Raw genomic sequence first — 23,184 nt, 5'->3', positions numbered from 1 at the left:
CCCTCTCTTTTGCTCTCTCTCCCCTCTCTTTTTCTCTCTCTCCCCCTCTCTTTTGCTCTCACTCCCCCCTCTCTTTTGCGCTCTCTCCTCTCTTTTGCTCTCTCTCTCCCTTCTCTATTTTGCACTCTCTCTCTCTCACCTTCTCTTTCGCCTGCTCTCTCTCTTACTCTTGCTTTTGCTTGCTCTCTCTCCCCCCTCTCTTTTGCTCTCTCTCTCCCCCTCTCTTTTGCACTCTCTCCCCTCTCTTTTGTTCTCTCTCTGCCTCCCTCTCTTTTTCTCTCTCTCTCCACCCTCTCTTTTGCTCTCTCTCTCTCTCCCCCTATCTTTTGCGCTCTCTCTCTCCCTCTCTTTTTTGCTCTCTCTCTCTTCCCCTCTCTTTTGCACTCTCTCCCCTCTCTTTTGCGCTCTCTCTCCCCCCTCTCTTTTTTGCTGTCCCCCCCTCTCTTTTGTTCTCTCTCTACCTCCCTCTCTTTTTCTCTCTCTCTCCACCCTCTCTTTTACTCTCTCTCTACCCCTATCTTTTGCGCTCTCTCTCTCCCTATCTTTTTTGCTCTCTCTCTCTTCCCCTCTCTTTTGCACTCTCTCCCCTCTCTTTTGCGCTCTCTCTCCCCCCTCTCTTTTTTGCTCTCCCCCCCTCTCTTTTGCTCTCTCTCCCCCTATCTTTTGCACACTCTCTCTCTCCCTCTCTCTTTTGCTCGTTCTCTCTCCCCCTCTCTTTTGCTCTCTCTCTCCCCTCTCTTTTGTTCTCTCTCCCCCCTCTCTTTTGCTCTCTCTCCCCCTTTCTTTTGCTCTCTCCCCCCTTCTGTTTTGCGCTCTCCCCCTCTCTTTTGCTCTCTTTCTCTCCCATTCTCTTTTGCTCTCTCTCCCCCTTCTCTTTTGCTCTCTCTCCCCCCTCTCTTTAGCTCTCTCTCTCCCCTCTCTTTTGCTCTCTCTCCCCTTCTCTTTTGCTCTCTCTCCCCTCTCTTTTGCTCTCTCTCCCCCTCTCTTTTGCTCTCACTCCCCCCTCTCTTTTGCGCTCTCTCCTCTCTTTTGCTCTCTCTCTCCCTTCTCTATTTTGCACTATCTCTCTCACCTTCTCTTTCGCCTGCTCTCTCTCTTACTCTTGCTTTTGCTTGCTCTCTCTCCCCCCTCTCTTTTGCTCTCTCTCTCCCCCTCTCTTTTGCACTCTCTCCCCTCTCTTTTGTTCTCTCTCTACCTCCCTCTCTCCACCCTCTCTTTTGCTCTCTCTCTCCCCCTATCTTTTGCGCTCTCTCTCTCCCTCTCTTTTTTGCTCTCTCTCTTCCCCTCTCTTTTGCACTCTCTCCCCTCTCTTTTGTGCTCTCTCTCCCCCTCTATTTTTTGCTCTCCCCCCCTCTCTTTTGCTCTCTCTCCCCCTATCTTTTGCACACTCTCTCTCTCCCTCTCTCTTTTGCTCGCTCTCTCTCCCCCTCTTTTTTGCTCTCTCTCTCCCCCCTCTCTTTTGATCTCTCTCCCCCCCTCTCTTTTGATCTCTCTCACCCCCTCTCTTTTGCTCTCTCTCCCCTCTCTTTTGATCTCTCTGTCTCCCCCCTCTCTTTTGCTCTCTTTCTCACCCTCTCTTTTTCACTCTCTCTCCCCCTCCCCTGTATTTTGCTCTCTCATCCCTCTTTTTTGCTCTCTCTCATCCTTCTATTTTACTCTCTCTCACTCTTCTCTTTTGCTCTCTCTCACTCCTCTCTTTTGCTCTCTCTCCCCCCTCTCTTTTGCTCTCTCTCACCCCTCTCTTTTGCTCTCTCTCTCTCACCTGTCTCTTTTGATCTCACCCCTCTCCTTTGCTCTCTCTCTCACCCCTCTTTTTTGCTCTCTCTCACCCCTCTCTTTTGCTCTCTCTCACTCCTCTCTTTTGCTCTCTTTCCCCCCCTTTTGCTCTAAATCTCCCCTCTTGTGCTGCTCTCTCTCTCATGCAGACACTCAGACAGCCATGGCAGCTCCCACCCGGCCCCGCCCCCACCACGCTCAGACTCTGCCCCTTCACGAACAGCTCCGCCACTTCATGACATGGCTCCGCCCATTCATGGCTGGTTGGCTCTGCCCCCTTCATGGATTAGATGCCAGCAGCCAGCCCAGTTTGTTGAAGGCCAGGTGTGTTTGTCCTCGTCCAGTCTCTACTGTGCATGACAGCTTCGGACAAACACACTTGGCCTTATATATTATAGGATATATATATATATATACACAGACACAGGGCCAGCGCTAGCATAAGGCTGCTTAGGACGCTCAAGAGGGGAGGCGGAAAAATCTGAATTCCCAGCCGGCTTGTGTATTTCATGCTGCACTACTTCTTCAGGGAGCAGCTAAGGATGATTCCTGGGGGGAGGTGCTTCACACTGTGCCCTCCAGATCTCATTCTGGGCGCAGCGTTCAGGTGACTTAGAGAGGCGGGTTCCAGGTTTCTAAAATGCCTACCTGCTGTTTGCTTCACACTGCGCCCTCTCTGCTTCAGGAGGCAGCGTGAAGGAGGTTCTAGCGCGCAAGCTCAGCATAGCCAGTGAGGGAAGCGGGTAATGGATATCCACAACCCCTCATCACTCTGAAATGTTGTCGCACTGAGAGTAAGGAGGTAGAAAACCCTGTGTATGTTCTGTAATGTAAGTGTATTTAGTGAGAGGTCAAACATACATGTGTTCAGCATTGTAGGAATACCATGAAAGACCAGACATGTGTGGGTCCTGTTGATTATGTGTTTATTATAGAACAAGATTTAGTATATGTCTGTTTTGCAGGATATATATGTAGCCCATGATTCTATTTGTTCTTCAGCAAGTATATAAATATTTACTAGAAACGTGTTGTATTACATGTTTGCATTCTTCTAGCACATGTTTACATAGATAGTGTCTACATTGCAGTAAAATAGTTCCTGATCACTAAGGGGCATATTTATAAAGCTCCGTATGGAGCTTGATGCTCTGCGTTTCTGCGTTTCTAAAGACCGCTGCTCCATAACCTGTCTGCTCTGAGGCGGCGGACAGAAATCAACCCAATCGAATACGATTGGGTTGATTGACAGGGGGCAGCATTGCACCAGCAGTTCACAATGATAAATGCTGACAGCGTATGATCATAGATAGGCCCCTAACAGTCTGTCTTTTATACGGTGTAAAACATATTGATACAGATTCAAATCTCTTAAAAGTATTCTACTTTTTATAAACCAGCAATATCCTGCAGGAAGTAATTTTACATTAGAACTAGAAAAGAGGCAGCAATGGTTAGGTTAAGGTAAAAAATAGCACGTTATTTAATATGTGCCAGTTCCCTCGACCATAATTCACTACAAAATAGATTTCTATCCTTGTTGGAAAAATGTATCAATAATAATCATTTTAGCATGATTAATTATGCAACCAGGAATGAAAATGGCTGATACTACTTATAATTTTAAATACATTTCTCAAAAAAATCAACCAAAAACCACCAAAGAAAAACAAAAAAAATTGTCACGGTGTCATGGAGAGGGAGAGTGCTCTGTCATCAGTCCAGTTTATCAGTTTTATTGATTGTTCATAACATCACTACTTATCATTAGTGATACTGACATCACATGGTAGCGCCAAAGTTTCGAGATACATAAAAAATCAAATTGAAGTCTCTATAATGTTTAAAGTAGCAAAAATACTTTACATTCTATTTTCTTAGCATCAACACAGGCACTGAATGGAAAGTATCCTCTGTACATTATTTTTATTGACTGCCATGTCAGTTGAACATACTTGTTGCTGTTTAACTTCACTTTTTTTATTTTTTTATATAGTAATTAAAATGACCTGTAAACTCTTGGCTGTATTCATTACTACCAAATGCATTACAGACAAATGGTTAAAAAAATATATATATTTAAGATTGAATTCCCCATAAATATACATAATAAAAGCTTTATACATGAACACTCAAGCTGCAAGAGATCTTTGTGAAGGTTTAGCAATATAATTACAATATGAATATTTAAATAGAAAAATATTAATCAATTTTAGTTATGATTCTAGGAGATGCTATGCACCCCAAATCATTACAGTAGCACCACCAAACCTCAAAGGTGTCAGGTCCCCTGAGTTTCAATTAAGGCAGTGGCCCCTATTAAACAAAGGTCTTGCGGACCTGATACGACTCTGCGGATCAGGTCCGCAAGACCTCGCTGAATGCGGAGAGCAATACGCTCTCCGTATTCAGCATTGCACCAGCAGCTCACAAGAGCTGCTGGTGCAACGTCGCTCCTGCAGACTCGGGGCCAATTGGCCGCCAGCAGGGGGGTGACAATCAACCCGATACCCGTACTCAATCGGGTTGAATTGTGGAAATTCCTGTCCGCCTGAGCAGGCAGACAGGGTTATGGAGATGCGGTCTTTGTGACCACTGCTTCATAACTGCTGTTTCTGGCGAGTCTGATGACTCACCAGAAACACGGGCCCACAAGCTCCTTTCAGAGCTTGATAGATAGGCCCCAGTGTCTTTATAACATGTCTATTACTCTCAGTAGTAGAAGAAGAAGAAGAGGTGTTAGGTATTCTAAATGTCAATCAGTGTAGTGTCTTTGTACCTTAAAGGCACATGCAACCCAACATTTTCTTTTTTGATTCAGATAGAGAACACAATTTTAAACAACTATCCAATTTTATTTAATTATCTGATTTGCTTCATTCTCTTGGTATCATTTGCTGAAGAAGCAGCAATGCACTACTGGGAGCTAGTTAACATATTGGGTGACCCAATTACATGAGGAATATTTGTGAAGCCACCAATCAGCAGTTCCAGAGCCTACCCAGGTATCCTTTTCAACAAAGTATACTAAAAGAACAAAAGAAATTAGATAATATAAGTATATTGGAAAGTTGAGCACAAGTACATTGTACATATAAGTACATTGGAAAGAAAAAATGAGGGTGTATGTCCCTTTAACTAGTGCAAAGTGATTAAGACATAGATAAGTTAGATACAGAGCGATATCTACTGAGCGATATCTAAAAACATCTGATAAGCCAATGAGAAGACACTGATATGTGTGTAGCCACCACTAATACCAGCAAGATCCCAGTAGTGAAGGTTACTCTCACTTTTATGGACTCTAAATTTTGTACCTATTGACTTCTCATATTAACAAACATGATGATGGTGTTAGAACATTTTACTATTATACTATTGCTTGCAGATAAATGTACATTTAATCCATGCAATTGGGCTAAACAAATAGTTAAAGTCAGCTTTGCTAAGCAATGCACTTCTGGGACCTATCTGAACTTACCCAGGAGCAAGATGCATATGACAATGCTAAGAGGGACATTAAGTTGAGACAGAAGTTAGGGAACCTGTTGCTAAAATTTTGTGCACAGGAGGGCCGATAATCTGAGGGATATACTGGTGAAAACTGACTCAGTTGGATGCTATCAAAAGGATACCTGGCTGAAAACTTCGAGCAAAGGTTGCTTTACCTGTGGAAGTTGCACAACATGCAACAGCATGATGAGAGGGAAAACTTTAAAACATCCCCACACTAACAAGCGTTACACAATTTGCCATAGGCTAACATGCACAAGCACACATGTTATATACATGTTAACTTGCCCATGTTCCCTGGTCAACATCGGAAAGACAATTACAAGCTTCAGTTACAGGATGGCCAACCAGCATTGTGTCATCCGGGAAGCCCTCAACAAGGGGGACTCAGAGCAATCAGTGGCACGCCACTTTGCTAGGTATTACCATGGCATTTCTAGTATGAAAACTATGCTGATAGACCATGTTCCTCCACTGACTAGAGGGGGTAATAGAGCCAAAAGGCTTCTACAAATGGAAACCAAATGGATCTATACTTTGGACACTGATACCAAGAGGATTAAACACCTTCTGGATTGATGGGGATCAACATGAATGTTCATTTTAGTGGGTACTCATGGGTTTCTACCTATACTCCTGGAGATATGAAGGGGGTAGTAATTGATATATGAAGGGAGGAAGTTTCATATAGATGGCTAATACTTAAATTTTCATTATAGTTGCTTTTTATAAATGGGATGACAACACTGTGCTTATGCATTACTGCAATATGATGTATATAATTTTTGTTTTTTTTATATGCTTTTTATGTAATATTTCTCACACAGAGTGTAATTACCCTTCTAGTTATGGGACGTGATGCTTATGCTGACTTAATGAGTGACATGCTTGATGGTAATGTTCTAAGAAAATACAGTACCATATAAAGTTATGCACTGTACTGTGCCTTTTGTCACTAAGATGGAATATTTGCATCTTTTCTGTTAGCTAGACAGCGATGTCCCGTGTAGCTAGATACATGATTACGCTTCCATGTATAGATTACTATGGTAACAGAGGGCCAATATATGGACCGATGCGACGAAGCAGGTTGTTTTTAAATGTATATAAGGTAGGTGATGGTATGTCGTGTTATGTGTTTCTTTGGGGATACGTTTTTTGATCCTGTTTTGACATTTGACAAAGGTGTAATGATACACCGAAATGTTATGTCCTTTTACTAATTATTTGAAATAAATATTACATTTTATGAAGACAAGTGAATGCCTTTTCTATCATGGGAGTCTATATATATATATACATACACCAAGCACCAATTAACAAATCACCTATTTTAACCTCCATCTCACATTTATTAGGACACCTACTAGATGTCTATTTACTCAAAAAGGATCTGCAAGCCCTAATGGCTGCAACAAAATGAAATAAAGGTTGTGTTTGTTGAGAGGGATTTGTTAAAACTACCAATAATACATGACAGTTATAAAGACATAAAATCCATTGTTGGGACCCCTTCTTAATGGATAGTTTATATTTCTATCTATGCATTTATTTATGGGCTTTATGCCCTTTCAAGCGGTGGTCAATACACAGCAAAAAGAGTAATTGAGAGAAAAAAAATAAATGTAAGTGGATGGGCAGTCTAAAAGCTAATAATGGGCTTTTAAGTGAAAACATATTTATTTACTTGAGTGGAAGGGGTCAACGTTATGTTCTTGGGCAATTGTAGTACGGGGGGGGGGGGGCGGTTCCTGCAACATTTACTGTACTTTTAGACAGTTTTATTATATTTATTTATTGTATTTATTTTCTGTTTTAAATTTATCTTCTGGATATTTAATATAATTAAAGGGACACTGAACTCAAATTTTTTCTTTCGTGATTCAGATAGAGCATGCAATTTTAAGCAACTTTCTAATTTACTCCTATTATCACATTTTCTTCATTCTCTTGGTATCTTTATTTGAAATGCAAGAATGTAAGTTTAGATGCCGGCCCATTTTTGGTGAACAACCTGGGTTGTCCTTTCTGATTGGTGGATAAATTCATCCACCAATAAAAAAGTTCTGTCCATAGATCTGAACCAACAAAAATGTCATGCTCTATCTGAATCAGGAAAGATAAAAATTGTGTTCAGTGTCCCTTTAATGCATCAATGTTTGAGCTTTTCCTATTTTACACAATAATAATTCATTTAATACAGTTTTATGATTTATTTGTTATCATTTGTGAAAAACATAAAAGTTATTTATTGTTACAGTAAAAAAAAATATGTAAACTGAAAATGTAAGTATATGCTCTTATTGCACAGTATTCTTTACATTAGATGCCTAATTGTATATTTTCATTAGCATATTAAAATTACACTGGAAGAGTAAATTGGCAAAAAGAGCTTACATAATACGATACCTCCATGAAGAAATTGAATTTCGCTTGACAGCAGTCAATTTATTCTCTAAGGGAAAGAAAGAAATGTTTTAAATTGCAAGTCCTTCATACAAATATACTAATGCATGGTCAAGGTACTTTTGCAAAAGCCCACAGATCACATAACAGGACATGGAAGTAAAAATTCCAGATAAAGTGTCATTTTGTTTAATAACTTTTCAGTTCTTCCATAACAGGATAATGAAGTTTGTTCACAAGCATGCATATGCCTTAAGAACTATGTGACGGTTGTATTTGCAGCAATGTTTTACAATTAACCCTTAGAAGGAGCTTTAGAGTACAGAGGCTTCAGCCACTAGTAAAAACTCTATGGTATACAAAGCTAGGAGAGATATTTAACTATGAGTGAATCTATCTTTATATAATACAATGAGCTAGATTACAAGTGGAGTGTAATTCATGTTGGATGTTGCACAAGCACTTTGCTGATGTGCACTAAGCCGAGGATGCTCTAAGCAGATGGTGCACAAGTAGTGGAGTTGCTTGAGCACAACACTTAAAGGGACATTATACACTCATTTTCTCTTTGCATATATGTTTTGTAGATGATCTTTTTTTAAAAAAAATCAAACTTTATGGGCTATATAAATAGAATAGTTTAGCTTATTTTTAAATAACATTGCTCTGATTTTTAGACTCCTAACCAAGCCCCAAAGTTTTATGAGAATACCATCAGCTACCTTCTCCAGCTTGCTCCTGTTTGTGTAAAGGGTCTTTTCATATACAAAAGAAGGGGAGGGGGAGTGTCTTATTTCCCACTTGCAATGGGCTTTCCAGCTACATTTTCAACAGAGCTAAACTGAGAATTTCTAAGTAAGTCTTTAAACCATTTTATACTGGATTTTTATATCAGTATCTGGGCATCTTGTTCTTCATAGTAGTGCCTATTACATGCAGTTCTCTGAAAATGAGTGTATACTGTCCCTTTAAAGGGACATTAAACCAACATTTTTTCTTTCATGATTCAGCTAGATAATAACATTTTAAACAACTTTTTAATTTACTTCTATTATCTAATTTGCTTCATTCTCTTGATATTCTTTCATGAAAACCATATCTAGATAGGCTCAGTTGCTGCTGATTGGGGGCTGCACATAGATGCCTCATGTGATTGGCTCACTCATGTTTATTGCTATTTCTTTAACAAAGTATATCTAAAGAATGAAGCAAATTAGATAATACAAGTAAATTGAAATGTTGTTAAAAATTGTATTCTCTATCTGAATCATGAAATAAATATTTTTCCCTTTAACTCACGACTTGTAATACAAGTACAATGAGTGCACTAATAGCGATCTCTGCACTATCCATTAAAAGTATTGGGCACACTAAAAAAGTGTCTGCCACACTAAGATCTTTTGGTTAAAATATTTAACCATCCCTTTGTAATAACAGATGGTGTGTTATTCTTTGAGGGAGGTCACACAAAAGCGCACTTTGCACAATTTTACTGTGCTCCCTCATAGAAGTCTATTCTGTGAGGAATTTAGCGCACTCTTGCTATCTGACATGCAGATGTTAGTGTGTCCTTTTACTCAATAAATGCAAAAAAAGAATTGCTATTGATTGTGCTAGAGAGATGCACAATACACTAATATTTTGTGTTCCACTAATATAGGCAAAATGTGCAATTGTAGAAAGTCAATGGCAATATACAGTATGTGTATATATAATAACACAAGTGCGCTAGAAAAGCAACAACATCAACCAGAATGAATAAATAAAAATGTTTTATTCCATTGCTATTATTAAAAGCTTTTACAGCTGCAAGTAACAATCACACTTCACCATTCATACCATGGCATGGGGCCCATTTATCAATCTCCGTACGGAGCTTGTGGACCCGTGTTTCTGGTGAGTCTTCAGACTCACCAGAAACAGCAGTTATGAAGCAGCGGTCTAAAGAGTACGATCGGGTTGATTGACATCTCCCTGCTGGCGGCCGCGAGTCAGCAGGGGGCGGCGTTGCACCAGCAGCTCTTCTCTGCATTTAGCGAGGTCTTGCGGACCTGATCCGCACTGTCGGATCAGGTCCGCAAGACCTTTAATAAATAGGCCCCCATGTGTAGTGCAGGAACCACCGGTGGTATAAAAATATAAAAAACATATATATATATATAGAATGGACTATGTCCAGAAACGTAAAAAGTAAAAAATAAATGTCCAGATAAGTTAAAGCAGATATCCAGAAATAATATTCTCTATTTTGTAAGTAGCAGATGTATGACAACTATTAAAGTTAATATTTCCACTCTGTGTATCACTTGTATGTATGGCAGCTTTAATTGCAGCTTGCTATTAAATGTCCATAAGATGGTGTTTTTCCACAAGGTGTTAATTTCAGAGTATTGCTTCTTAAAATATTAGGGATCAGTGGAACCTCTAATTCCCCCGGTTTAAAACAACTATACGGGTACGTGTCACGTTTTGCCTTATAATAGTTGGTGTCCTTTAGGGGCCTTTTAGGGTCTCTTACCACACTTTCCCTTTCCTCAAGTGATGCGACTCCGGAATCTACAGCACTCAGCTGTTGGCGTCCTTTTCTCGGCATCTTACTTTCTGTTTGATTCAGCCGCTTCCGTGTGTGTCGTCATGTGTCGTCTTTCTGCCTATCAGATTGCTGTGTGTTCGATCCAGTGAGTTTCAGCATGTTTTCTCCCAAGTGTGTATCAGAGCGCTCTGTTCTTGGGCTATAGTATTATCCAGGTTCGTTTACATGTTTCAGCCAGTCGTGGGCCTTTATCAAGATGAACTGGTGTTCCTTTATTGTGCCTTTTATGGTATGTTTCATAGCCTCCCTGGGAGTTTCCTGCTTTCATTCCATTTTCTGATTGGGTCTGGAGCTTGTCACTCCAAATTCTCTTGTCTTTCTACTTACAGAGGATACTTATAGATGTCTTGTTTCTAGACATAGGGGCTTATTTATCAAAGGTCTTGAGGACCTGATCCGCATTTAACATTGCACCAGCAGCTCACAAGAGCTGCTCGTGCAACGCCGCCCCCTGCTGACTCGCGGCCAATCGGCCGCCAGCAGGGAGGTTTCAAGCAACCCGATCGTACTCGATCGTGTTGATTTCCCAGGCGGATAGGGTTATGGAGCAGCGGTCTTTAGACCGCTGCTTCATAACTGGTGTTTCTGCCGAGTCTGAAGACTCGCCAGAAACATGGCCCTTCAAGCTCCGTTCGGAGCTTGATAAATGGGCCCCATTGTGTCCAATAGTCATATAAATTCATTGTGTGTATTTAAATTAAGATGTATTAGACAGGATACTTTTACATATTACCATTTTTTTCAGAAACATTGTATCTGATAGGTGAGACAGTTACTAGATCTTACAAACATGCAACCAATATTTTCAAAATGCGATCTACAGTATAGAAAATCATTATGCATGAATATTGTTATTCATTTGCTTATCTCATCATATATTCTAATTACATTGATTCATTCATCTTGGAGTATTATTATTTAGCATGTAGATATGAATCTCACTAAGTATAGCTTGCTTATATGTCATATTTGCATTACACATACTGTATATACATATACCGTATATATATATATATATATATATATATCTACATGTACATATATACATACACACATCCAAATTCACACTTTTCAGCTCACTTATATATTATATTGTGCTAGCATTATATAATTCTACGGACTAATTCTTGGAGCTTCATAAACATATATATATGGGGAGGATAACAGGATTATTATACGAAATTTATTAGATATTATTTATGGGACACAGTTAGTATAAGTACAAACTAAGTGTACATGAAATGATTATATATTGTGGATGAAGTCTAGCATATTCTAAGAATATAAATCTAATACTTTTACCCTTATAGGTGTATATAAACTATACTTTATAGCTTAAACAAATGTTTTGTGGAAGAGTGTTTATATCCAGTTCTTGAGTGAAATCTTCAAGAGTGAGACTACTAAATTTACAAACATAACAGATGTTTTATTAAGGACCAGGAAATTATATACTTATATACTAAAAGTACTTGTATAAATATCTTAGATACTACATTGCAGATATAGTTAATGTATATTTTTTGGGGGAATGTAAATTTTGTATTTTTATACCTTCACTTTTGCGTGTAAACTAGACCTAGTAAGGTTAAAAATAGTCTAGATATTAAAGTGAATGTAAATCTTACAATTACTCAAGGCTCCTAATACTTCTATTACACATCCTTATTCAAACCGCCAAACTTTTTTAAAAAAAATATAAATCATTTTTAATTTATTTTAAATACTAACTTTGCTCCGTTTTCAGGTCGAACTCCTCCTATCCGGCACTTCTGTGTTTTTCAGAGTGTGACGTATAGAGCAGTCCCACCCGCTCTATACGTATCTCTAAAGCGCGCACCCATGGAGCCCTTACTATGCGCATGCCTTAAAAACCTTGGTACTTTATCTGCGCATGCGTTTACTAACCAAAATACGTTCTTAGCCAGAATTTGTATATGAGTCTAATAGAGCATGCGCGTCTCGTGGACGTGCATCCCTTCTGAAGCTGGGTATTATATGCTAACGCATGTGCAGAAGAAGCGCATGACGTTGCATAAAAGGGGTATAACGCCACAGGTGGGAAAACCGGATTGGCAATCGCTGTTGGCAATTATTGGCAAAAAGAGAGACAACATGGCGGGCGGAGGAATCGCGTGTCAGAAAATTAGATAAAAAGGTATAATTTTGGATTTTGCCGGTACACAAAAAAAAACCAGATGAATTAAAGTCCCCCTAATTTGTAGAGATTGCTAATATGGTGATAAACAATACTGTTGAGTTTACATTCACTTTAACATAAGTTTAAAGGAAAGGGTTTAGGTCTAGTTCTGCATTTAGACCTTTAGGTGTCAAACTTCCAAATTTGAATATAAGTTGGGCTTCTTGATATAATAATTTATTTTCGTAGTTCCTGCCCCTCCAATCTTTTTCTACCTTTTTTATACCCCAGAAATAGTTTACTTCAGAGCTTAAAAACCATCAATATTACTGCTATATTTTAGATTTTGCTCGAGCACAACACTTAAAGGGACATTAAACCCAAATGTTTTCTTTCATTATTCAGCTAGAGAATAACATTTTAAACAACTTTTTAATTTACTTCTATTATCTAATTTGCTTCATTCTCTTGATATTCTTTCATGAAAACCATATCTAGATAGGCTCAGTAGCTGCTGATTGGTGGCTGCACATAGATGCCTCATGATTGGCTCACTCATGTTTATTGCTATTTCTTTAACAAAGGATATCTAATGAATGAAGCAAATTAGATAATACAAGTAAATTGAAATGTTTAAAATTGTATTCTCTATCTGAATCATGAAATAAATATTTTTCCCTTTAACTCACGACTTGCTGACTCACTGACATGCAGATGTTAGTGTGTCCTTTTACTCAATCAATAAACAATAACAGACTTGTATATGAGCGCAAAAATAGAATTGCTATTGTTTGTGCTAGAGAGATGCACAATAAGCTAATATTTTTGTGCTCCACTAATTTAGGCAAAATGTGCAGTTGTAGAAAACCAATGACAGATATATGTGTATACCCTGTGGTCCCTCAGCACAGCCTGGTGGAGCTGAAACTCCCTCTTCAGGTCACTTTTATAACATTGCTTCAGGTCATGTTGTGAGTGACAACACATTCCTAAAAGTACACAAACTAACTTCTCACATTTTAGTCGTATTAACCCCTTAATGACGCATGTCGTACAGGGTACGTCGCACACAGCCTGGTCTTAAAAGACCAGCGACGTACCCTGTACGACATTAGGGGTTTAAAGCGGCTGGAAGCGATCCTGCTCGCTTCCAGCCGCTTTCCGGTTATTGCAGTGATGCCTCGATATCGAGGCATCCTGCAATAACACCCCTTGGCCATCCGATGCAGAGAGAGCCACTCTGTGGCCCTCTCTGCACCGGACATCGGTGGCCGGTATCGTTGGTGGGTGGGAGCCGACTTGGGAGGCGGGTGGGCGGCAATTGATGGGCCGGATAATATAGAGGGGGACGGGATCGGGGGCGGGACTGATGGGGGCGGGAGTGGGTGGGAACCGCTACACTACAGAAAATATATTGTTATAAAAGTGGGGAAAGGGGTGTTATAAGTTAAAAAATAAATAAATCGAAGCTATCAAGGAGGGGGTTGGGGGTTGGTCTTTGGTGGGGGGGAGCTACACTGCAGAAAAGGGGAAAAAATAATAAAAACAACTATTTTATACTAGACTGGGTACTGGCAGACAACTGCCAGTACCCAAGATGGCGTCCATTAAGGCAGAGGGGGAGGGTTAGAGAGCTGTTTGGTGGGGTATCAGTTAGGTTGGGGGCTAAGGGGGGGTCCTACACAGCAGCATATGTAAATATGCTTTTAAAAAAAAAAGCCTAAATATACCTTTTATTTTAGTACTGGCAGAGTTGCTGCCAGTACTTAAGATGGCGGGGACAATTGTGGGGTGGCGGAGGGAAGAGAGCTGTTTGGGAGGGATCAGGGGTCTGATGTTTCTGGTGGGATACTGAGCTCTACACTAAAGCTAAAATTAACCCTGCAAGATCCCTACAAGCTACCTAATTAACCCCTTCACTGCTAGCTATAATACACGTGTGATGCGCAGCGGCATTTAGAGGCCTTCTAAGTACCAAAAAGCAACGCCAAAGCCATATATGTCTGCTATTTCTGAACAAAGGGGATCCCAGAGAAGCATTTACAACCATTTGTGCCATAATTGCACAAGCTGTTTGTAAATGATTTCAGTGAGAAACCTAAAATTGTGAAAAATTTAACGTCTTTTTTTAATTTGATCGCATTTGGCCGTGAAATAGTGGCATGAAATATACCAAAATGGGCCTAGATCAATACTTGGGGTTGTCTACTACACTACACTAAAGCTAAAATTACCACAAAAAGCTCCCTACATGCTCCCTAATTAACCCCTTCACTGCTGGGCATAATACATGTGTGGTGCACAGTGGCATTTAGCGGCCTTCTAATTACCAAAAAGCAACGCCAAGGCCATATATGTCTGCTATTTCTGAACAAAGGGGATCCCAGAGAAAAATTTACAACCATGTATGCCATAATTGCACAAGCTGTTTGTAAATAATTTCAGTGAGAAACCGAAAGTTTGTGAAAAAATTTGTGAAAAAGTGAACTATTTTTTGTATTTGATCGCATTTGGCGGTGAAATGGTGGCATGAAATATACCAAAATGGGCCTAGATCAATACTTTGGGATGTCTACTAAAAAAAAATGTAAACATGCCAATGGATATTAAGGGATTCCTGAAAGATATCAGTGTTCTAATGTAACTAGCGCTAATTTTGAAAAAAAAAATGGTTTGGAAATAGCAAAGTGCTACTTGTATTTATTGCCCTATAACTTGCAAAAAAAGCAAAGAACATGTAAACATTGGGTATTTCTAAACTCAGGACACAATTTAGAAACTATTTAGCATGGGTGTTTTTTGGTGGTTGTAGATATGTAACAGATTTTGGGGGTCAAAGTTAGAAAAAGTGTGTTTTTTTCCATTTTTTTCTCATATTTTTTTTTTTTATAGTAAATTATAAGATATGAGGAAAATAATGGTATCTTTAGAAAGTCCATTTAGTGGCGAGAAAAACGGTATATAATGTGTGTGGGTACAGTAAATGAGTAAGAGGAAAATTACAGCTAAACACAAACACCGCAAAAATGTAAAAATAGCCTTGGTCCCAAAGGGACAGAAAATGGAAAAGTGCTGTGGTCATTAAGGGATTTTTTTTTTTTTTTCATGATTCAGCAAGAGCATGCGATTTTAAACAACTTTCCAATCTATTTCTTGTATCATTCTCTTTGTATCATTTGTTGAAAAACATACCTAGCTAGGCTTAGGCATAGCAATGCACTGCTGATTGTTGGCTGCATGTACATGCCTCTAGTCAATAGATGACCTAATATGTCCAGATAGCTTTCTGTAGTGCATTGCTCCTCCTTCTACAAAGAATACCAAGAGACTGAAGCAAATGTTTAAATAGAAGCAAGTTGTTAAAAATTGCATGAATCATGAAAGGCAAAATGTGGGTTCATTTGTTAAAGAAAGAAGTTGTAAATATTGCTAACATAACCAGTTAACGCAAACAACAATGTATCATGCATTTGAAATACAGTTCTTATTAGATGAAAATTCAGTCATGAGATTTTGGATTACTAAAGTATATTCAAATGTAAAACTTCCTCATCATTAAATAAATATATAATTGTTAAATAGAAGTAGATGACAGAAATAAGTCAAGTGGTCCATTTATTCAAATCCCAATTAAATAGAACATGAATTATTATTAATAATTGATAATTGCTGACTTTGTTAATTTACTAATTATAAAAAAAAAAACATTAACATTGCTTCTACAAAAAAAAGCCAACAATGATATTAGAAATATATCTTTTATCCAAATAAGTTAAGTATATGTTGTCTAGGAAAAGAAACATGGTCTTATGTATTACCAGATGGCAGAGCAGCATGTATAGTATTAAATATATAATAATTTATATATAATATAATTCTATTTTAGTAAACATGTATAGCTATAAATTCATGTTAAATCCATAATGTAAATATCTTGTATTTACGTAGCAGTGATGGAGAGATATGTTCAGCACTTCTCTTGAATATATTGTTCTCAGCTAACATAGCCAGTAAGGAAAAAAAAGCATTTTGAGTGTGGAGTGCCTAATAGGCAGGGAGCACAGTAAGTGCAAGGGACAATGGAATGAAGGAAACACAGCAGCAGCTTCCTTCCCTCCCTACCTGTGAACAGGAGAGGAGGACGCTGTGTGGTAACCAGGAAAAGGGGGGTAGTGGGGGGGGGAGAGATAGGGATAGGCCAGGGGAGGATCAAGAGAGGGGGGGAGGAAGGAAGGGATATAAGGGCTTACCTGTTTAGTTTTTTACACTCAGTGAAATCTTCTTACCATTTCCTGTTATGACCATTTACAAACCCATAGACATACAACCATCTATCTATTCAAACCTCTTACTGCTAATGTGTCAATAAAACACACTCAATTCAAAATAAATAGATTCTGTGGACTGAGGCATGTTCCGTTCTGAAAAATTATGTATGATCAATAAATACTTAAGCGTTAGAGTGACGTTTTGTCTTTTACTTTTTATTAAGACAACTTTTATTTAAAGTCATTTTTGTTTAATTATAGTAAAACATTTTGTTCCTTGCATCCTGCAGCAATATTTGTTTTAAAAATATATATATATATTATTATCTTCAATTGTATTACAATAAAAAAAAGTTGTATTTCTTTCACTGAGCAGAAAGCATGTTCTACAATATAAATTGGAAGAATAGATTAAAGGGACATGAAACCAATTTTTTTTATTTCATCATATAGAAAAAGTTTGCAATTTTAAACTACTTTCTAATTTACTTCTATTTTCTAATTTGCTTCATTCTCTTGATATTATTTGCTGAAAAGCATATCTAGATAGGCTCATTAGCTACTGATTGGTGACTGCACATAGATGCCTCGTGTGATTGGCTCACCCATGTGCATTGCTATTTCTTCAACAAAGGATATATAAAAAATTAAGCAAATTAGATAATAGAAGTAAATTGGAATGTTGTTTACAATTTTATTCTCTACTTGAATTATGAAATATTTTTTTTTGGTTTAGTGTCCCTTTAATGTTAGAAAAAGCTTGTTTTTCCTAATTCATATCATTGCTCTTTCTTAATCAGCCTTCTTATAAATAATATGCTTTTTGACCATAAATATAGTAATTAAATGGATAGAAAGATCACAATTTAAATGTGCATGGGTGTATTTCAATGTTAAATGGAAGCATTTTTGTAATTTCTAATATACTTCTTGAAGCATTTTTGATAACAGAAGTATATATGAAATGTATCCATATATATTTCAAGTTTGACCTTTCTATCCATTCAAAAGTATCTTATGTTAAAATAAAGAAATTGTAATGAAATTTGCACTCTTGATAAATTATGCATTATTTGTTGTTATATCAAATATAATTTGTTCTTTTGCTAATATGTTTATCCATGATTACTCCATGTTTTTCCCAAAGTTATTGTTAGTAAACAAGTAAGCAAGCTGAGAAAAAGTCTATTTCTTTACAAAGTTTTCGCTAATGTGGTCATTTTCACACTATCGTTTCTCAGAAGAGTCTGAGGAAGCTAAATGTGATATACAGTATGACCATGGTAAGGGAACTATGTGGTTCAAATGTATTACATTACAAACTAGTGTACTTGATTGCTAGCATTAAAGAGACAATGAAGTAAAAATGAAACTTTCATGACTCAAATATGATATTCAGAAATTTAGATATGAGTATGCAATTTTGAACAACTTTCCAGTTTATTTCCATTATCTATTTTGCTTTATTCTCTTTGTATCTTTTGTTGAAAAGCATTCCTAGGTAGGCTAAAGAGAAGCACTAATGGGAGCTAGCTGCTGGTTGATGGCTGCACACATATGCCTCTTGTTATTGGCTCATCTAATGCATTCAACTAGCTCCCCATAGTGCATTACTTGACCTTCAACAAAGGATACCAAAAGAATTAAGCAAATGTGATAATAAAAGTAAATTGGAAAATTCCTTTAAAATGTAATGCTTTATCTAAATCAAAAGTTGGTGGCTTTGTCATTTTAAAAGTAAAAGGACATTGAACTTTCATGATTCAGATAGAGAGTACAATTACAAAATAATAATACAAATTTTCAGTTTACTCATTATCTTAGTATCTTTTGTTGAAAGTTTTCTCCCTTCCATGAGAGCATACTGAGGTTGGCTCAGGAGAACTCATGTGACATGATCTGATGATCTAAGGTTTTATGGACTTGTGAGATTTGGAAGAATTTTGAAGCTATGAAGCACTTGAAGCTCTCTAAAGGCAGTTTTTTCCTTGAGAACAGTGTGTCTCACAAAGGAGAGTTACTTGCATTTCAGTATTTGAAATGCAAAATCCTTTGGTTACTCCACTCAACGCACAAAAATATTACTTCTAGGGAAGTTTGCTCTCAAGCAAAAGCGCTAAATAGTGCACCACTTGTAATCTGGCTCACAATCAGAAGATGTCCAGCAGTGCCATAAGCTCAGAATTGGCAGTGGGACCCTGGTACATCCATCTTCTGTACGGAGAAGTCTGGTCATAAGTGGTCTTCACAGAATTCTTGGAAGTGATGTTATGGCCCTCACAGAGCCCTGATCTCAACATTGAGTCTATCTGGGATTTCATGAAGAGACAGAAGCAACTGAGGCTGCCTAAATTCACAGAACTGTGGTTAGTTCTCCAAGATGTTTGGAACAACCTACCTGCCCTCCTTAGAAAACTATGTGCAATTGTACCTAGAAGAACTGATGCTTGTTTGAAGGCAAAGAGTCACATCATATTGATTTCATTTAGATTTTTCTTCTATTCATTATTTCTATTTTTGAAAGCATTCTTACTTTACAGCATTTATTTCACACCTACTGTTATACATGTATGTTATACATATTTACTTCCTGTCACTTATTTTATTTTAAACTCATTTTAAATAAACAAAGTAGCTGGAAAATAGCTATGTGGAATTGTCTGCTCCCTTTTTCTCTGTCTACAGTAAGTGCCTTTTTCAATCTTTGAATATTGGATATAATTCATCCATAGAGCTAAAGAAGAAAACATTCTCTGTGCACTGACACATTATATCCCTCCGAAGGGGAATCCATTGTATATATCTTTGTATGTAAGCTTATGTCACTTTGACATGCATAACCACGACATAAACCAACTAAAGTACTATGCATCTGAAGACATTTATATGGTGTATTTCTTTTTTAAGACACGATGAGTCCATGGATCATCTTAATTACATGGGATATTCACCTCCTGGTCAGCAGGAGGAGGCAAAGAGCACCACAACAGAGCTGTTAAATAGCTCCTCCCCTCCCTCCCACTCCAGTCATTCTCTTTGCCTACGTTAGTGATAGGAAGAGGTAAAGTAAGGTGTTAGTTAGAATTCTTCAATCAAGAGTTTATTATTTTTAAAGTGCCAGAGTGTGCTGCTTTGTTCTAGGTTGTAGCCATAGTCCATATCAGTCTCTTCAGTAGAGCTTTTGGTGGCTTTAGAGCAATGGGAACTTGTGGGACATAATTCTCACTGCGCCTCCCATATTCTGATGCTGCCCTTACCAAGAAAACCTGAGGGATTTTTACTCAGGAATTTCATTTGTTTCTAGGTCCATGGGAGGGAGAGGACCTCTTAAACCTGAGGACTGCCTTGCTGCCAGGCAGAAAATGAGGTAAGTGCTAACTTTATTTCTGGGGGAGAGGATCTCAGAAAAAGTTTGGGCACTTTGTTATTTTTTCTTTTCACCTGATTTAACTTGGACTCAGATTCCCCTAGTGTTATTAGGGGACATGATGGCAGTAAGGAAGCAGGCACTAGCATGTTTTTACTGTGAAACAGTGAGATTGTCTTTCTAGCATAAGGGAAAAAATGTGCAGGAATGCTGACATAGAATCTGTGCAAGATCCTTTACGGAACATCTAGTACACAGAGGAAACACTGTAATTAATCGGACTGAGCAGCTGTTTAAACTGTATCTGTTCAGTCTGTCCCTTGCCCCCTGTGGCTATATTTAGAACAATGGCAACCGGGAGATTTATTTTATTTGTTTATTTATTTGCAGTGAGAGTGGTGTTTCCCCGAGTGTTAACAGTGGACTGGCATTGCTTCTTTTGGGTACAGATCTTTCTTTTAATTGAGTAGGATCTATCTTTTGGCTCCCAGCGTTTTATATTAAGAATATGGCGACCGGGAGATGACTTGAGTAACGCTCACGAGGGGCGGAGCTTGTAAACGCAGCCAAAGTGTTTCTCTTCCCCCTTCTAGCTCTTCTAACTGATTGCTAGGAATGGAGGATGGTGCCTTATAGCAGACACTTCCTGTCTTCTACTTCCGGTTATCAGAAGAATCGAGTACTGGTAGACTTTTTTGCGCTCAAGTCAGCGCTATAAGGAGGTCAGGATATGCATAGAGAGGCTGTCTGACGCCTCAGATGGGTCAAGCTGGAATGTAGAATAGTATTGACAATTCCCACATACACGTTTTAACCTTGTCAAACCTCGTAATAAAATAAAGGTTATCAGAAGCAACGCTGACTATACATTACAGCAGGTTAAGTCCTTTTTCAGTATTCTGCCATATGTGAGGCAGATTGTTTAAAGAGGTATACATTACATTTCTATCTCAAATGCAGTGCCCTGCAGTTCCTTGCAATTTCTGCCATATGTGAGGCAGATTGCTTAAAGAGGTATACATTACATTTTCTGTCTCAAATGCAGTGCCCCGCGGTTCCTTGCAATTTTTGCCATATGGGAGGCAGATTGATTAATAAGGTATACATTACATTTTCTATCTCATATGCAGTGCCCTGTGGTTTCTTGCAATTTCCATCTGGAATTGCTGCTCAAGTCATTGCTTCCTCAAAGTCATAGGTAATGTCTGTGAACAATGAAGTGACGTTGTTGATAAGATTGTACAATGTTTGCAGGCTAATTCAGCTTACCTTTGCACACAGAAATAAAAAGTTACTTTTTAAAATTTAAAGAGACAGTAACGTTTTTTTATGTATTAATTTTCGTAAATGAATCCAGCTGTTTTCTTTGTGTAAATCATCTTTTAGGATTAAGGGTGGTCCAGGAGATCCTACCAGAGGTCTCTTGCTTTTGGCTTGGATTCCAATGTAGTTCCAAACATCCTTATTCTAGGCACATCTGCTATGAAGCTGGACATTGGTCAATTATACAACAAATTTCTCCTAAGGTGTTACAAAAAGTTTGTAGCCCAGGTGGAGTTGTCCTGTTTTTAATTCATTTTTTTCTCCATGTTATTAAAAAAAAAAAAGAGAAATGTGCAGGCAGTCTTCTTATCTCAGAATGTGTGACTGACTCAGTGGTGTTTTTTTTTCAGAATGTTTTCTTCCTGCAGTTAAGAGGAAGATATTTCGGTAATTCTGGACAAGGAATTCTTAATCTCAGATGAGGTAAATGCCTTTATCTGATCAGGAGCTTCTTGAGGAGTTTTAGCAGCTCTGGGTGGCTCCGAGTTTTTTTTCTAATATTATGATGGACCTGTCTTGGTGGAAGTATTCCTGTACCGGATAGGGTTATAGGTTTCTTCCCCCTTTACTTGGAAGGAAGATAACCAGGGGAAAATAGAATCCCCTCGTTGGTCTAGAATTTTTTAACATAAAGGAGAGTGTCCTTCGGGACTCTATGCAGATGATGGACTCTATGATTAATAGTTAGAGGGTCTACATTGTCAACCTGCGGTTAGGTGACTACTGTTTCCAGTGCGGCGTCGTGCTGCCTTGTTACGTTGTCTGTTTCTATGGACAGATACCGCTCTCACAGGAATAGGAGAAGGGATTTTAAGCAACGTGTTGCTGACACAACATGAGGGGCGTGCACCTGACCCGTAAGGGGGCAGTTTCTTCTTCTCAATCAATTTTGGTTTGGTGATCATTATATGTTCGTGGTTCCCAGTGGGAACCTTCAGACCAATTTTAGACCTTAAGAGTCTAAACAAATTTTTCAATTTGTTTAGACTCTTAATGTACCATTCTTCTATTGATCCAGGAGGGTCAATTTATGACACATATCTGCAGGTTCCTATCCACTGGGATCATCACAAGTTCTTAAGGTTTGCCTTTCTAGACAAGCATTTCCAATTCGTGGCTCTTCCTTTTGGTCTCTTCACTAAGGTTCTGGGGTCTCTAATCACCTTATCTGGATTATATTATAGTCCAGGCAGGTTATCCTTCCTTAGAACTCACGGGTGGAAGGTAAATTTGAATAAGAGTTCCTTAGTCCCAAATACAGGAGTGACTTCTTGGGAACCATATTAGATTCCATATCAATGTGAGATTTTTTTGACAGAAGTCAGGAAATCAAGATTATAGATAATTGTCTAACCCTTCAGCCCATTCCTCGGCCGTCAGTGGCCCAGTGCATGGACATCATCCACGTTTGTTTGGTTCTATCTCAGTCCTCTGCAGCTATGCATGCTCAGGCAATGGAACAGAGATTTTACAGACTTGTCTCCTCGACTGGAGCAGGAGACAAGGGACTCTCTTTGATGGTGGTGGTCTCTGGATCTTCTCTCCTCAGGGAACCTGCTTCCGCAGACTGTTCTAAGTGATTATGACAACAGACTCCAGCCCTATGGGGTGGGGCGCGGTCTGGGGTTCCCTACTGACTCAGAGAGTTTGGATTCAGTCTGAGTCTGTTCTTCATATAAACATCCTGGAACTGAGAGCTATGTCCAATGCTCTTCTGGCCTGGCTTCAGTTAGTTTTTGGCCCAGTTTATCAGGTTCCAGTCAGACAACATTGCTCAGTGGTTTGCTCCAATCATCAG

The 23,184-nt window shown here is 38.6% G+C and overlaps 1 protein-coding gene across 2 annotated transcripts in view; it reads right to left on the bottom strand.

Moving 5' to 3' along the window:
* The window catches only part of LOC128648818 (chemerin-like receptor 1), a 170,781-nt gene that overhangs the window by 53,053 nt on the left and 94,544 nt on the right, over nt 1-23,184 (bottom strand). For both annotated transcript variants that reach the window (XM_053701692.1, XM_053701693.1), the window contains exon 2: nt 7,687-7,744. In XM_053701692.1, the coding sequence (XP_053557667.1) occupies nt 7,687-7,704 (18 nt within the window). In that variant the 5' untranslated portion in view covers nt 7,705-7,744. The remainder of the gene's footprint in view (nt 1-7,686; nt 7,745-23,184) is intronic.

This window comes from Bombina bombina, chromosome 2 (assembly GCF_027579735.1).
Source record: "Bombina bombina isolate aBomBom1 chromosome 2, aBomBom1.pri, whole genome shotgun sequence".
Classification (NCBI taxonomy): Eukaryota; Metazoa; Chordata; class Amphibia; order Anura; family Bombinatoridae; genus Bombina; species Bombina bombina.
This window is presented reverse-complemented; position numbering and strand designations above follow the sequence as displayed.